The 15,858-nt window shown below is 38.4% G+C and overlaps 1 protein-coding gene across 1 annotated transcript in view; it reads right to left on the reverse strand.

The window, feature by feature from the left end:
* ACSS3 (acyl-CoA synthetase short chain family member 3) overlaps positions 1-15,858 on the reverse strand; it is a 156,800-nt gene that overhangs the window by 30,074 nt on the left and 110,868 nt on the right. Inside the window, exon 10 of the mRNA XM_058741919.1 lies at positions 1,390-1,485. Within this exon, the coding sequence (XP_058597902.1) occupies positions 1,390-1,485 (96 nt within the window). The remainder of the gene's footprint in view (positions 1-1,389; positions 1,486-15,858) is intronic.

The raw sequence follows: 15,858 nt of genomic DNA on the forward strand, positions 1-15,858 counted from the left end.
TAAACATTAGCCCCTAAAAATGGCTCAACACAAAGCATTTTTTCTGATAAAAGGAATAGGGATGACAGAACTGTTCAAAGTGAGGATATCACTAAAGCTGGGTTCACCTTCCATGCCTGGAAAAGTCACCGACTTCACAGAATATCTATTTCTGCTCTAAAAAAAAATCTTAAGTGTCTTTTTATAAATACATCTGCTAGACTAAACCGAATGATCTCCATTTCCTTAACTAATCATTGTCCTGAAAAGAAAATGCATGTTATTTTAACATGTTACTTTAGAGAAGCAAGGACAAATCTCAGTATTTTATAATTTACATGCAAATAGGAACTCTGTGTAGGAACCATACTCTGTCACCCAAAGATGGGTCCTCATGAATCTATGAGGCTAAATTGTGTGACCTCATGCAAATAAAATAACTTCTGTTCTTCATTTTCCTTGTCTGGAAAATGAATGTGTAAGTCTAAATTGAGTCACCTCGTCCAGCTTCTCTGAAATCTCAGCACACTACTAGGTGAGACTTAGTTCAGTCTGTTTACTGGCAAGAGCTTGCATTAATGCTTCGTTGTGACCCTATGAAGCATGTGGTATTATTATTCCCATTTAGACATAAGGAAATTGAATTTTTGGAAAGTTAGGTGAATTGTTGCAAAAGTTATACAACTAGAAAGCAGAGCCCAAAAGGGGAATTTCTGAACTATTATAACCACTACCAACAATCTAAAAACAAATATTTAAAATATATTGTATCTCATTTTCACATACCACTGGCATGAATGAAATGATTTTTCTATTTGCAATCTTTAGGCTTTATCTTTAACCAACGAGGTTCAGAAGACTTGTCATCACTCCTAAATTAAAAGGTAGCATATATATAATGGAAAGAACTACAGCTTTTGTGAGAAAAACAAGCAAAGACATAAACAAAAAAATAAAACATGATGGTGGGCGTTCTCTACAGCACCTAACCAGCCATGTTACCTCAGCAAAGTTATTCAGTCTCTCTGAGCAACAGCTAACTCATCTTTAAAATGGTAATGATACCTCTAAATTAAATGTACTTCATCATTAAATGAAATGATGTATGCAAAGTACTCCATACCTAGCAAATATTCCATACATATTAATTTCACAGCCATATTCTTAATGTGCCTTATAAATATTATTTTCTTGGTTATGACAGTCATGTAGGACATGTCCTTGGAAGTTAACAATCTTATTTTTTATCAAATTGACTAATAACAATATTAACGCATTTATTTTCAGTACAAAGTATTCATTCAATCAAATGCTTTTAAGTACCTACTATGCATTTTGGTTCGCATTAGACAGAACAAATACCAAATGTATTAACCTTACATATTTCAAATGATCAGAATCATTTCTCACCATTGTATCCCGGAACACTTTTTCCTGCTTGTCCTGGAGGAGGGGTTTTAGAATTACCTAATCCGATGCATGAGGCTGTAATTGGGGATCCAGTCTCTGGAGAAATAAATATTATTTATCATTTAATATTTCAACTTGAAATCATGATGTTTCCTCAGTGTATGCATTTCTCCCTGCCCCCCACCCCACCGTTTCTCAACAAATTTAACTGCATGAGGAATAGATAAATAGTGCAAGTGTATTATTTAAAAATGAAAAAAAATATATTAGCAATCTATACCAGATCAACATTTTTAAAACTTAAGGATACAAACTGAGAATAACAGATATTGTAATGCTTCTTCTAAAGAAAAGAAAGGCCTCTCGAATGTCCTTGGTTGTGAATCAAAAGGCATGAAAAATGGAGAATTACGTGACTGAGAATTAAAAAAAAATGTTAACATTTATTCATTTTTGAGAGACAGAGAGAGACAGAGTGTGAGTCAGGGAGGGGCAGAGAGAGAGGGAGACACAGAATCTGAAGCAGACTCCAGGCTCTGAGCTGTCAGCACAGAGCCCAACAACACAGGGCTTGAACTCACGAACCGAACCGCAAGATCATGACCTGAGCTGAAGTCAGACACGTAACTGACTGAGCCACCCAGGCTCCCCATGACTGAGAATTTTACAACACACGTTAAACACTAAAAGATCCCTAGTAAAGATGCCTTCACTTAATTCACCTAGTTATTTTACCATGGTAATAACAGCTACTTGTGAAATATTTTCTGTTATTTATGGATTAATCTCCAAAATTAGTAATCCAAAATTTTGGGGGAACATATGAACAATATCAATGCGAATTTTTCAAGAACTACCCCTGCTTACAGACCTTGCATCTGAACTTGAACTTAACAATGCTTTGTCAAACTGCTCTCAGCCTGCTGTTCCTGAACTTCCAAAAGTCTGGCAGCCAGGCGTATAAGAAGGAAGGAAGAAAGGAACGGAGGGAGGAAGGACATTACTGTATGCTGATGATTTCATCAAGAGCAGACACTTAGTCACCGTTAACCTGCATCAATTAACAAAAATGATAGATTCGTTTTCTCTATCTTAAGTTGCTAACCGAATAACAGCAGCTATTATATGATATCCGTAAGTTCTGAAAACGATTATTTTTATGGACAAATGCATTTGTTATTATTAGTAAACACAAGTTTGGGGTTAAGAGCATCTTTTAAATATGAGGCATGTGTGTTGGAGGAGCTGGATAAGAGTATTGACAGCGAAAAGTTCTGGAACTACTGGCTTAATATTATACACAGAAACATACACGTACATATCCCCAAAGGATTAATTGTCAAACCAATTGGGTCCAGGGGAATCCAAAATATTAAAAAACATCTATCTTCCTAAGGACTCAGAATGTATTCTTTCCACTATGGTTTCTATCATAATTTTTCATACATTTATATCACTTTAGCATGGTGGGAGGAATTTATTACTGTTCTTTACTTTCCAGAGTAGCTCAGTTTATTATTCACATTTTATGGATGGTGGCTCGGCTGGCATCAATAACAGAAGATGGACCCTCGAACATTAAAACACAGTTCCTAAGTCACAGTCCAGTGCTTAAGATGCTAAGCCATATGGTCACTGCTGAGGAGAAGCAGCAAGTAACCAGAGCAGACGTTTCTGATGTTTAACAAAAAATTCTCAAGTACTTTCATACTATGAAAAAAAAAAAAAAAAAACCGGGCAGGCATTTTATGCAATGGCATTCCATCAGTCATGCAATACCCCTGTCCTTTCTTCCTATGGTGCACGCGAAGCAGGGAAGGAAGCCCCCTTTTTGGAAAGGTTAGCAACATTTTCCCCTCCGCCTTTTTAAAAATGTCTCAGTACTGACCTCAGCTGTCCTCCAAAACTGACAGAGACAAGAACAGCGTGATGACAAGAAGCAACCCTGTCGAGTGAGGCGCTTAAAGGAAGGTATACAGACAGAGCGAGGTGACAACAGGGGCAGAAGCTACTAGGACGCATGAGGAAGGGAGAGGTCCCCTTTATGGCGCCTCTGTTCCCTCTCCCACCCCAAGGCGGGGGAGGGGGAAAGCAGCTGCTAAAGTACGTCTTCTATGTTAAAAGTGTGTCTCATCAAGTTTAGTTTATCACTAGAGGCACTCCAATCTTTTCAAGTTCAAACTCTCTACATTTCTAAACGCCATAAAGCCTCTTAGCAACTTGTCAAGAGATGGCCTCAGAACCTACAAATGAACCTTCCAATGACTTCAGGACCTGCTGTCTCAGAGAAGCAAACAGAAACCACAACAACAAAGCTCTAACTGCACTCTGCTTCATCTCGTCTCCATGCGGACTCTCATGAAAGATGCCGGCCCTCTGCCCTTCTTATCCCACTGGGAGAGAGGGGATGGGGGCTAGAGGAAGCGAGAATAAAACCTAGTCTTAAAGAAAGACACAAGAACAAGTTAGTGAAGCACGGTCAGTATGTCCTGCCTAAGTAAGTTGACACTATGCATACTTCCTGAGATTCTTAAGCATCTTTGTATAGTGACTACATATTTATAATCTTGTCAACCTTCCGCTGTTTTATTATAACCAATGACTGTTAAGTTAAATGAACAGCCTGTTGTTCTATAAGATTACTTTGACTCACGTTTAAGGGCAATGAAAAGGATTATCCATTTAGGCACTTAAAGTAGATACTGTAGGTTTATACTTGGAACATTAGTAATTTGAGTGCCCTGTTGATTTTATTTTGATATTCATTTGGGGTTTGGGAAAAGAACTGTTGGTAGTGACACGTAAAAGATACATTCAGATGAAATGACAGTTTCCAGGATTCTCCACACAGGGAGCCATAGTTAGGACCAAAGTGGGATAAGAAAGGCCATAATGGTCGCTATAGAAACTTTGCTTGTCTCTCTGTATACCTCTGAACGTCCTGAGACCCAAAGAATGTACTGATCCACCTGCATGGCAAGCACACTCGTGTGCTCTCACACGTTCATGCACACAGACTGTGTCGCCACCCTGGCTCTCAGGCTTGTCCAGGTGCAAAGTAGGCTTCTGGTTGGGGAAAGCCCTCAGGCACACTGCTGCCCTGACCCAAACTTCTAAGGACTCCCAAAGCCCCATTGCGAAGATGTTCTTAAAACATCTGCTTCACACTGCCCAGGCTATAATTAACTGGCTAGCAGTTATCTAAGAAGACAGGAAATCCGGACGTCACACTGAGACCGAGAAATGGCTGCATTTAAACCAACCAGAACATTCTTTTGAGGAAAAGAATTGGATGCCTCATTTGGAGAAATCTTCCCAAAGATACCTAATCTTAGAAAGAGACACCGAGGAAGAAGGTGGCAGGGAGCTGAAGGCTGTGAAGAAGACGTTAGATTGGTACATTTATATTCATACTGCATTAACAGCTAATGCAGACACTTCACTTTTTTTTTTTTTTTTACCATCTTTACTGCCTCTCCACCTTATTGCATTGGTGCCTCTCCACCTTATTGCATTGCTATTACTTAGAGGATTTTTCCCTAAAACCTCTAACTCTAAAGAAAAATAATGAGAATATATGTTTTTTTTTTTCAAATATGAATTATGCTGTTATGCTAAATGTTTTTGTTTATGCTATTGCATTTAATCCAACTATGCAGGGAGATAGAAAAAAAAGGGATATTCTTTTTACAAATGAAAAATACTAAGGACTGACCTAGAAAATTGAAACCATTTTTCCTGGTTGCATAGTTCTTACAGAAAAGGATCAGAATGAAATAGAAAAGCATACCACTTGTGAGGTTCTTAAGTAGAATATGAAGGGCTGAAATCACCTGGACTGTGTCTCAGAGGAAGAAAAATCCTTGCAACAGACAGTGAGCCCAGTCTCTCAGATTTGTAAATGGAAGTAATGGTGGGACATAGCACTTATCAGCAAATATTTATTGAGCAGCTACTATGTGCTAGGTGCTGTCATCAGAACTGGGGCTAGAACAATGAACAAAAGTGACCACGATTCCTACTGTCGTGGAGCTCACATTCTAGACGGAAAGACAAACAATAAAAACACACATAAAACATATGACATGTTAAGGAGTCATAAGCACTAAGAAAATTTTTGAAAGCATAGACAGGGTGTGTGATGTGATGGGGAAGAATCGTGATTTTAGATTGGGTGGCCAGAAAAGACTTCTCTGAGAAGGTAACATTTAAGTGAAGGCTTGAAACGAGTGAGAACCTGTGTCACATGACATCTAAGGACAAAGAATCCAGGAGGAAGGAAACACAAGGGCAAAGGTCCTGAGGTAAGCTTATTTGTAGAGTGTTTGAGGAATGGTTAGTCAGCTAGTGTTACTGAAGCAGAATAAAGGAGGAAAGTGTTAACAGGGAATAAGCTCAGATAGGTAGTGAGGAGACAGATCATTTAAAAGTTCTTTGAAGTCCTTGTAAGACCTCAAGCTTTAGTTTTGAGTGATGCTGCATGCTAATGAGGGCTTTTGAACAAAAAGTAATGAATCACAACAATGCAAATAAAATTTATGTAAATATCTGCACAACATTCAGTTCTATGGCCAAGTTTATTTTATTTGGGGTTTTGAGAGAGCTGTATGTGAGAAAATGCATGGACAGACAGACGTTGCATTAGAATTGTTGGTTCAGGCACAGAGATTTCTGTGTCTTCCCGAACACTCAGGAACCAATTCACATGAAAATGCCCTAGACTAGTTGAAAGGCGAGGGTCCAGTCAGGTGATGCAGGGAAGACAACTGCCCACATCAACCAAAGTAATCACTTTTGTTATATAAGTGTTAGTGTGTATATAGATCAGCACAACATTTCTGAAAGGCACTTTGGCAACTATAAAAACCCTTAAAAATGCACATACTCTTTAACCCAGTGGTTCCGCGTTAAGGAATATATACAAGGAAATGTTTGTAGACGTTCACAAATATTAAGCATCAAGGATATTTATCACAGTATTGTTTATATTGATGTTTAGAAGACTGTCCACAGAGATCAGTCCATATTAAGAATCAATGCAAAGCTACTCAAACATCATAGAATAATGTCTGATAGGAAATAATTTTTACAAAGTATTGTTTAGAAAATCTGTAAAAGAGAATGCATAATATGATTCTTTTATGTAAGTAATATGCACTGAGCAAAAATATATATCTTGGCAAGATACACATTAAAATATTGACAAGTTATTTCTGAATGGTGAGCGAAGGGGAAATTATGTTGATCAATTCAGAAGGCTATATCCACAACTTTGAAATGTACTCACTATGGAGAGTAGATTGGCTGCAATTTGTTGGAGCCTCATCTTATTGGAAGGTGGGACCTATGTCCTCTCGATTTGAGTCTCAGCTACTTTTTGATGGCTCTAATAGAAAAGAGTAGAAGTGACTCTTTGTTTCCAGGCACAGGCCTTAAGAATTTTAGATCATTATCTCTGGAACCTCTGAGCTGCCATGTAAAATGGCCCATTATTCTGAATCCTGCAGGCTAAAAATGCCACTTGCAGGCATTCCCGTCAAAAGTCTTGACTGACTCCAACCTTGTGGCCATTCCCAGGCATGAGAGTGAAGCCATCTTGGACCCACCAGACCAGCCTATTCACCACCAAATACTGTCTGAGTTGTCTCAATCAAGAGTACATGGAGTGTGGGGCCCCTGGTTGGCTCAGTCAGTTAAGCATCCATGCTTGGTTTCAGCTCAGGTCAAGTTATGATCTCATTGTCTGTAGGTTTGAGCCCTGCACTGGGCTCTGTGCAGGCAGTGCGGAGCCTGCGTAAGATTCTCTTCGCTTCCCCCAGTCGTGTGCAGTTGCCCTCTCTCGCTCACAAAATAAGTAAATAAACTTTATTTAAAAAAAAAAAAAAAAGAGTACAGAGTACATGCAGTGTAAAACCTCTAGTTGATCACTGCCCATACTCCTCATCCATAAAACCATAATATATGTTGTTATTTTAAGCTACTAGGTTTTGGAGTAGCTTGGTTCTGTTTGTTTGTTTGTTAATACAGCAATAGACAGCTGGAACACTGGCCACTAAAAATATTATAAAATCTTCCAAAAAAGAATCAGTGCAATTCTCAAAAAAGAATTGTGCACATAATTATATGAAAACACTCTCTTCAAATCAGGTTCTTCCTGAGTGCTTGAGAATCATTTGAATCAGCAGAACCAAACACAGTCTAGTCCCTGACATTTTATGTTCAGGAATTGTTTGCTGACTAGTAAATACATATTTCTTCCATGGGTTTAGGCTCCAGTTCCCATTATTAAGGTCAGGGTTCTTAAAAAAATAAATAGCAGATCACAGAATAATGCAATCCCAAAATGAAATGGGGAGCGGGAGAAATAGAGGACTCAGAAGAGAAAAAGCTGTATGTTATCATTATAATTCTGTTCCAACATTTTCTTATCCCAAGAATGATATTAAAAGGTCAGGCCTCCAATACATATTTATGGAATTCTCTCTGAAAGGCATTTCTTTTAATGGGAAGGCAGTGTTAAGGGTGGAAAGACATGCCAAACAGAAATAGCAGCATGTTCAAAGGTTGAGAAGTTAGACCATCAAGGGACTGACTGCAAGACATTCAGCAGAGCAAAGCTCAGGGGTGTAGGGTGGACAAGAGAAACAACAAGAGACGAAGTCAGAGAGATGAGCAGAGGCAGATCAAAAAGTTCCTTTTGTGCCAGGGTAAGAAATTTAGATATCATTCCAGGAAAAATGGGAGGCAGAGCGGGTTTTAGCAGAAGTGATTTGCTCAGAATTGCATTTTATAAAAATCTCTTCAGTTGCAAACTGGAGCACTAAACTGGGGATCCCAATCCAGAGCAGAAGTCATTTAGATGTTGGTGGTTTGATGAGGGGTGAGCAGCTGTGGAAGATGAGATCAAATCTGAGTTACACTCAGAATCAGAGGGTCTTGGTGATTGTTTGAGTGTGGAGAAAGTGCAAGAGGGAGAGGTCCAGACAACCCCAGGGTTTTGGCTCATAAATGAAAGGCAATGCAGAAAGAAGAGTAGATGTGAGTGAGGGTTAAGAGGAAGAACACAGTGGCAGGTTCACAAAGCCCATCTCTGTCAATAAGAGCTCCCGCTGCATCTGAAAATCTGCCATTCTGTGCACACTGTGGTTCTAGAAGCACTACATTTAAGCAATATGGATTTAGAAGTTGGTGGCCCATGCAGAGAGCTGAAGTCCTGGAAATCAATCAATTCAGCAGCCTGGTACCGCTGAGTCATATTAATCACAGCATCATCATGGGCATAAAAGCAATTTGTAAAGAAACCATTCTCTCCAATTCTGAATCTATGCAGTGTGCTATAAATAACTTGAATGGTGGCGGCAGAGGGGAAGCAGAACAGTGAGATGTACACCGGTGAAAGAAAATCAATTGAATCTTTGTGTTCACGAGATGGTACGATTACAGTTTAAAATACTTAATTCAAAGCAGCCTAACTTTTTGTACTGGAAGCAGACCATTAATTTGAGTTGTGGTCTTATCCTTCTCCCTTACCAGCCCCTTACTGCCTCTAACTGTGGAGAAACTCATAAATTACCTGCAGTTAAGTTAGATAAGAAACGCTGAATTAATGAAGGCATACGATAAGACCTAGGAAGGGAGGACTATGGAAAAAACAGAGCAATGAGAGTTCCCGTTTTAATCTTAACCAGCAAGTTGACTCCGGGAAATTAAACTCTCTATGATTACTTTTTCTCGTGTACAAATTGAACTCTTACATTCCAAGTTTTCTTGAGTCTGGATTATCTACAGGCCAGGAGGCGAAAGATGGCCTTTATATTCATGAAAGGTGATTCAAAGAAAGGGAAGGAAAAAGGAAAATATTTATTGAGAGTTCCTGTAGGTCAGAAACTCTGCTGCATTGTTTGTACATATTTCACTTCACTTCAAGCTTCCTACAAGCCCGTGAGATAAAGTGCCCGCAGAAGATCAAGGCCTTGCCTATAGCTGCAGAGTGAGTGTTGCACCAGGATTGAAAAGCAGTCCTGTTAGAAGTCAGCATCACTTTTCACTACCTACACTGCTTTTCCAAGGAGAACAGTCACCTGTGGTTTCTAAAATTAGAACTGACAGTACAAGAGGAATTGGGAACTATTTTGGGGGGGGGGGAGGGTCAATGGGTCCACGATGTAGGGGTTTATAAGCAACAGGGGGAAAATCAAATTTCCAGACAGTAAGGTTTGTCAAGGAAGGGTTTAGGAACTCTTTTTTCTTGTAGAGATCGACAAAACCATAACATATTTTTGCCTTTCAAGAGTGGATTAAATGTGATTCTTGCCCAAGGTAGGAGGATTAGAATGGATGACATTTCAAAGGCCAAACCAACTTTATATCATTCGTTGATTTTACAGTGTTTAGTCTCTTGTGAAAACATTACCACTAATACAATAATGAGTACAAACAAATATTCTAAAAAGCAATTATACATATCCAAACTACTTCACGTAATCATATTTGGGAAAAAAAAAAGAAACGATGTTCTTTCTACATGATCATAATATAAAGATGACAACGTCTGATTCAAAGGGTGGTATTTGACTTGGAAGATTCATTTTCAGATGGATTAACAATCTGTAAACAGTTACTCACTTTCAGAAAGAAAAGCCTTGTGAAGGCTGCCTTACATTTGACAAGAGATTATTCCTTCCACAAATCAAATTCATGTAGCTTACCTCTAAGCCCCTGCTTCTCAAATTATCAGTAAAAATTACCTACCTTAAACTAATGAAGATTGGTCTAAACGAAAAAAAAAAAAATCCTGTTGCCAGGCAACAAAGATGGCATCAGGACTTTTTTCTCTCTCACCAGATGGATAGTGTCAGCATCGCTAGCTGAACATTGCTGAGAAGCCACTGAATCCATAAAACTGTTTTTTCCCCAATCACAACTTCTCATGCTAAACTATGTAAAAATTCTTCCCCATGAATGAAAAAAAGAGATGAATTTATTTTTGACTGTGACATTGAAAAAAAAAGTGCAGCAGACAGTAGTAATCCATTCACATAACTAAAGACTCTGCATTCTACTATTTGAAAGTAGCATACGGTATATCCTGGACAGCCCCATTCATGGGGCAAAGGCATTGTCAGTCCAGTGCAGTTCAACCCAGTGAACTGGGTTCCACAGTGTGTATTTCAAGAGTTTAGTGCAATCCTTTGTCTTTGAAAACACAGGCCTGTACTTTAATGAAGCCATAGCACCTGAATTTGATGGACTCAGACATTAAGCAAAACCCAAAAGCAAGGAATAACAAAGAGTCCAAAAGTGAACCTAGGAAGGCAGCATTTGGTTGCACACAGGTATTTCACTCTGAGATCTGCAGCCATGGGAAGTTTTGCTAGTAGCTCTTGGCACCCAAACTACAGAAAATATGTTTTAAATAAAGATAGAATCTTCAAGGTAAGTCACCAAGAAGATGCTTTCCTCACTGTCATCTCAGCCATGTAGGGCCTCTTATGCCTGAGTCCTAGAAAAGCATTTTGCAATAAAATATACAGGATTTTACGTGAGGCACAAGTTAAGTACATTTAAGTTAGAAAAAAGTCATAAATTTTTCACACAGTTGTACATTTATTTTTAACAAGGCAGAAAGAAATAGGGGAGCCTGGGTAGTTCAGTAGGTTGAGCATCAGACTTTGGCTCAGATTATGATCTCACAGTTCATGAGTTCCAGCCCTGCAATGGACTCTGTGCTGTCAGCACGGAGCCAGCTTCAGATCCTCTGTCCCCCTCTCTCTGCTCCTCCGCTGCTTACACTCTTAATTTCAAACAGTAAATAAAACATTTTAAAAAGGCAGAAATAACAAGAGTCATAAAGCTTCCAACGTTGATTCCAAAGATGAAGAAAAGTCCCTATTGTAGAGTAAATTTAGGGCTCCAGACTGACGGATTGGAATCTCTCAGCAAAAAGTGTACCAACTTACTTATAAAAGCAGAATGTCTGAGAAAGCAGGGGTAATAAGGGACAGGATGACCCAAAACAGCAAGTGGCTTCCACTTTGATACCCTACCTATCAAATCCTCAAATGTTGGCTGTTTCACAATTAGTCTACCTAGAAGGAATGAGACAGTACTACATTTGAAATGTACCATTTTCCACAGAGGTCTCTGCTTAGAATTGTTACTAAACTGTAATTACTTATTCCATTTTGTACTTTTGATTTTTGTAGAGAAAATGTATTGCTGTCTTTAAAAAAATACTTGGGCTGGGGCACCTGGGTAGCTCAGTCAGTTGAGCGTCCGACTTCGGCTCAGGTCATGATCTCACGGTTCGAGGGTTCGAGCCCCACATCAGGCTCTGTGCTGACCACTTACCCAGCCTGGAGCCTGCTTTGGATTCTGTGTCTCCTCTCTCTGCCCCTCCCCCACTCATGCTTTGTCTCACTCTGTTTCTCAAAAAAATAAATATAAAAAATTTTTTTTAAAATACCTGGGCTAAAGGATCTTGTCGAGATAAACCTAAGACTAGGGACTGAATTGGGTCAGCCTAACTAATTTTTGTGGTTAAAACTGTGGTTGAGTTGTCTGTTCTTAGGAAGTATACCCTACTATACTGTGCGAAAAAAAGGATTATTGTGTCAAGTGGCCTTGACATATCTTAATAAGGTAGTATTAGGGGGTGTGTGCTTTTAAGATCAATGATTTTGATTTAAGAACTGGCATGATCGAAGTTTGCTGAAGGCTTTGAATCCACTTTAACAAAATTCAAAATTATCAGATTCCTTCTCAAAGGAGGAAGATTTAGTCTATGTATAGAACATAGTGACTTCAGAACTGGCAACTGCAATTGAAACTGCAGCAGTTCAATCAAACAGAGAGAGAAACACTGTGATTACTCTGAGACATAAGAACTCAGCAAAGATGGCTCAAGGCAGATAAAGTAAGATCGATAACTTAATTGTCCCCAATGTCTCAATCTGTTAGGTGGCTACTGTTTTCTCATTGAAATCCCTCCTTAGGGTTTCTCAAATACTATGAAGAATCTTATTCCCTCATTAAAGTGATAGAAGCAAAACAAGTAAACAAACAACAAAATCACCCAGTGCCGCTCAAGTTGGTAGCTATTACATCATCACTACTTTATCACTACTTGGGTACTTGAAATACTTTCAATGTAAGCTCTGTATCTTCTGATGGGAATCACACAGACAATATTCTGACAGCAGATAGAAAGAATCACGGATTCCTTTCATCTCAACCCTTTACCTACCAAGGTGTTCTTTATTAAAGCCTTTGTGGAACTTGGGTATTCTAACCTCACATTCGTTGTCTTCAATTAACTGACTGGTAGCATGTGAAAAAATAGGGTTTCTACTTAACTAACATTAAAAAGTGGGATGCCAAGCTGTTTTGTTACAATCACTTCTAAACCAGTATCATGTCTTACAGTAAATGGAAAGGAAAGGAAAGGAAAGGAAAGGAAAGGAAAGGAAAGGAAAGGAAAGGAAAGGAAAGCAAAGGAGAGCAAAGGAGAGCAAAGGAGAGCAAAGGAAAAGGAAGGAAGAAAACCTCTAAAAAGAATAAGGTCTACTGTGTTTTGGGTTCTAGTAGTTAGTCTCTGAAATTTAAGGAATCTTTTTTTTTTTTTTGTATTTGGCCATTCACTCATAAGGAAAATGATTTCTTTATAGTTATCTTCAGACAGGGGCACCTGGGTGTCTCAGTACGTTGAGCATCCGACTTTGGCTCAGGTCATGATCTCACAGTCCGTGAGTTCGAGCCCCTGCGTCGGGCTCTGTGCTGACAGCTCAGAGTCTGGAGCCTGCTTCAGTTTCTGTGTCTCCCCCTCACTCTGCCCCTGCCCTGCTCATGCTCTCTCTCTCTCTCTCTCTCAAAAATAAATAAACATACAAAAAAGATATTTATAGTTATCTTTAGTCAGAAACACGACAACAACTTCCTGCAAAGGACACCATGCACTGCACAGTGCTTTCCAAAATTGTGCTTTGTATCTAATTTTTGGAAAAGCTAAAAATGATTAATAACAGTAGGGTGTTTTATCTGGTGATGTATACCTGAGGATAATGAAGTTTTGGCTGTTTATTTATTTTTGCCCATGAATTACCATATCTTAATGGGACGATTGTCTATTCTCTTAATCTCTCCTTTTTGTTTTGTTAAATTTTTAAATGTTATTTATTTATTTATTTATTTATTTATTTAGAAAGCACGAGCGGGAGGGGCAGAGAGAGACAGAGAGGGAGAGAGAGAGAATCCCAAGCATGGGGCTCAATCTCACAACCATGAGATCATGACCTGGGCCGAAATCAAGAGTTGGACACTTAACTGACTGAGCCACCCAGGTGCCCTTAATTTCCCCTGCTTAAACTATAATTGCAGCACCTCTGTTTCTCTTTCTCTATGTATGACAGAAAATGAAAGATTCAGTCAATTATGCAGATATTTTCAATCATTTTATGGATAAGTTATGGTGAAGATAAAAAATCTGAATGAATGATAACAATTTGTCTTTTATTCAGATTTATGAATCAAATATATACAACTCTCCTATCTAAATTTAGCAAGACAAATTTTCTTTATGAAAGCATTAAGTGTTTACATTAGCACAATCCAAAACAAGGGCTTAATATTTCAGTCATGTTGAATAATGATGTTTTTATTTAAATGCTCCTGCAAGGAGTTGATTGGTTCTCAAATTTTCCACAGATTAGTTCTCAGTTTAGAATCTTATATATTATTTAAATCAAATATTAAAGAGTGTTGATATCAAGAGGCCAAAAGAGAATGCCAGTCACCAGAAATCTGTTGTTGCTAATACAAATTTCACTAACGTAACAAAAACAACATGGTAATGAAATGGATTGACTGCAGAATGCCTTCTTATAACTCAAGTCACAGGAATTAATCAATTTTTATTCATACATTTTAGTTACTTACCATATCCCTAATTAATTCTAAATCATACATCACAGTTTCTAAGCAGCCATTTGTACACATATATTAATGTAATCAGGGAGCAAATTCATAAATTATACATTGTATGGAAGGCTCATAAAAGTGTACGATTATATAAAAAAATCAATTTCTAAGTCAATAACAAGAAAAAAGATCTTGTAGAAAATCTGAAATTTGAAATGAAAAGTATTTCTTTGGCCAAAGCTTAACATGCCTTCAAATGCTATCAGATTTTCACATGGCCACTCTTGCGGACATGCCCCCATCCATTTAATATGTAAATAGTAGGAAATTCATGACTGTGCCAAACACATTGAATTTTCCTTTCTCTTTCCTAAGAGTTAATAATAACCCACAAAGTACTTGCCTTTTTCTCCCTGGTGATTTAACATTAATTTGATATCACTTTAAGAAAGGTCCGTGGGGAGTGCCTGGGTGGCTTAGTTGATTGAGCATCTCGACTCTTGATTTCAGCTCAGGTCATGTGGGGATTGAGCCCCACATCAGGCTCTGCTGCTGAGCATGGAGCCTGCTTAAGATTCTCTCTCATTCTCTCTCTCTCTCCCTCTCTCTCTCTCTCTCTCTCTCTCTCTCTTTCTCCCTCTGCCCCTCTCCCCCACTCATACTCCTTCTCTCTCTCTCTCTCTCTCTCTCTCTCTCTCAAAAAAAGCTGCAAATATTAAACCTGAGTATCACTTTGCAGTTACTTGCCACATCATACAACTTTGAAAGTAATGAATTGATTCCTTCTATGCAACTGAATAAAAATCCGAAGGAAATTTTGTTAGTAGCTGACATCTCCATCACCTAGGATGAATTTCTTTTATAAGGTACAAAACTCCCTACCTGACTGGCTACCTATCCACCTCTCCACATGTATGTATTTCTGTACTTTAATTGGACACAACATCAAATTCTGTAAAATCAGATGGGAGGGGATAGAATCAGTCATTATTAGAAGTCCACTATGGTTTCCACAGTACTGAGCAGCCCTTCAAACCTGATTAAAATGATGGCACACTGACATAATGTTGCTATTAATTTTCTCTAAACAAGACATTAAAGAAAAAATTGCAAATTCACATGAAACTCCGTACCCACTAGGGAACTCCTATGTGTGTTTTTCAGGTGTCAGTAAGCTTTTCGTAAGCCTGGATGCACTAACTACATACATCTGCACAAGCTATTATATATAAAGATATTAACAAGAAAAAAAGAATCATAATTTTATTTATTAATATGCTGATTTCCTTCAGTAGGCTTTGGCATAGTCACCTATAATGGGGGAAAAACAATATTTTTCTGCAAGCACTTGCATGAGGTCACTGTGTTGGAAACAACCCCTCATATTGACCAGGAAAAGGAAAGGAAAATCATCTTAAAGTTGATAAGATATTTTCCTCTTCCTACCTAGGAGAGTAACAGTTAGAATTTTCCTGGTGAATAAGGGGATGCATCAATCCTACAAATACTCTTCCTTGCAGAAACAATAAGTCTTCACTTGTTTTTGTATATTTC

The sequence above is a fragment of the Neofelis nebulosa genome, chromosome 8, assembly GCF_028018385.1.
Source record: "Neofelis nebulosa isolate mNeoNeb1 chromosome 8, mNeoNeb1.pri, whole genome shotgun sequence".
Classification (NCBI taxonomy): domain Eukaryota; kingdom Metazoa; phylum Chordata; class Mammalia; order Carnivora; family Felidae; genus Neofelis; species Neofelis nebulosa.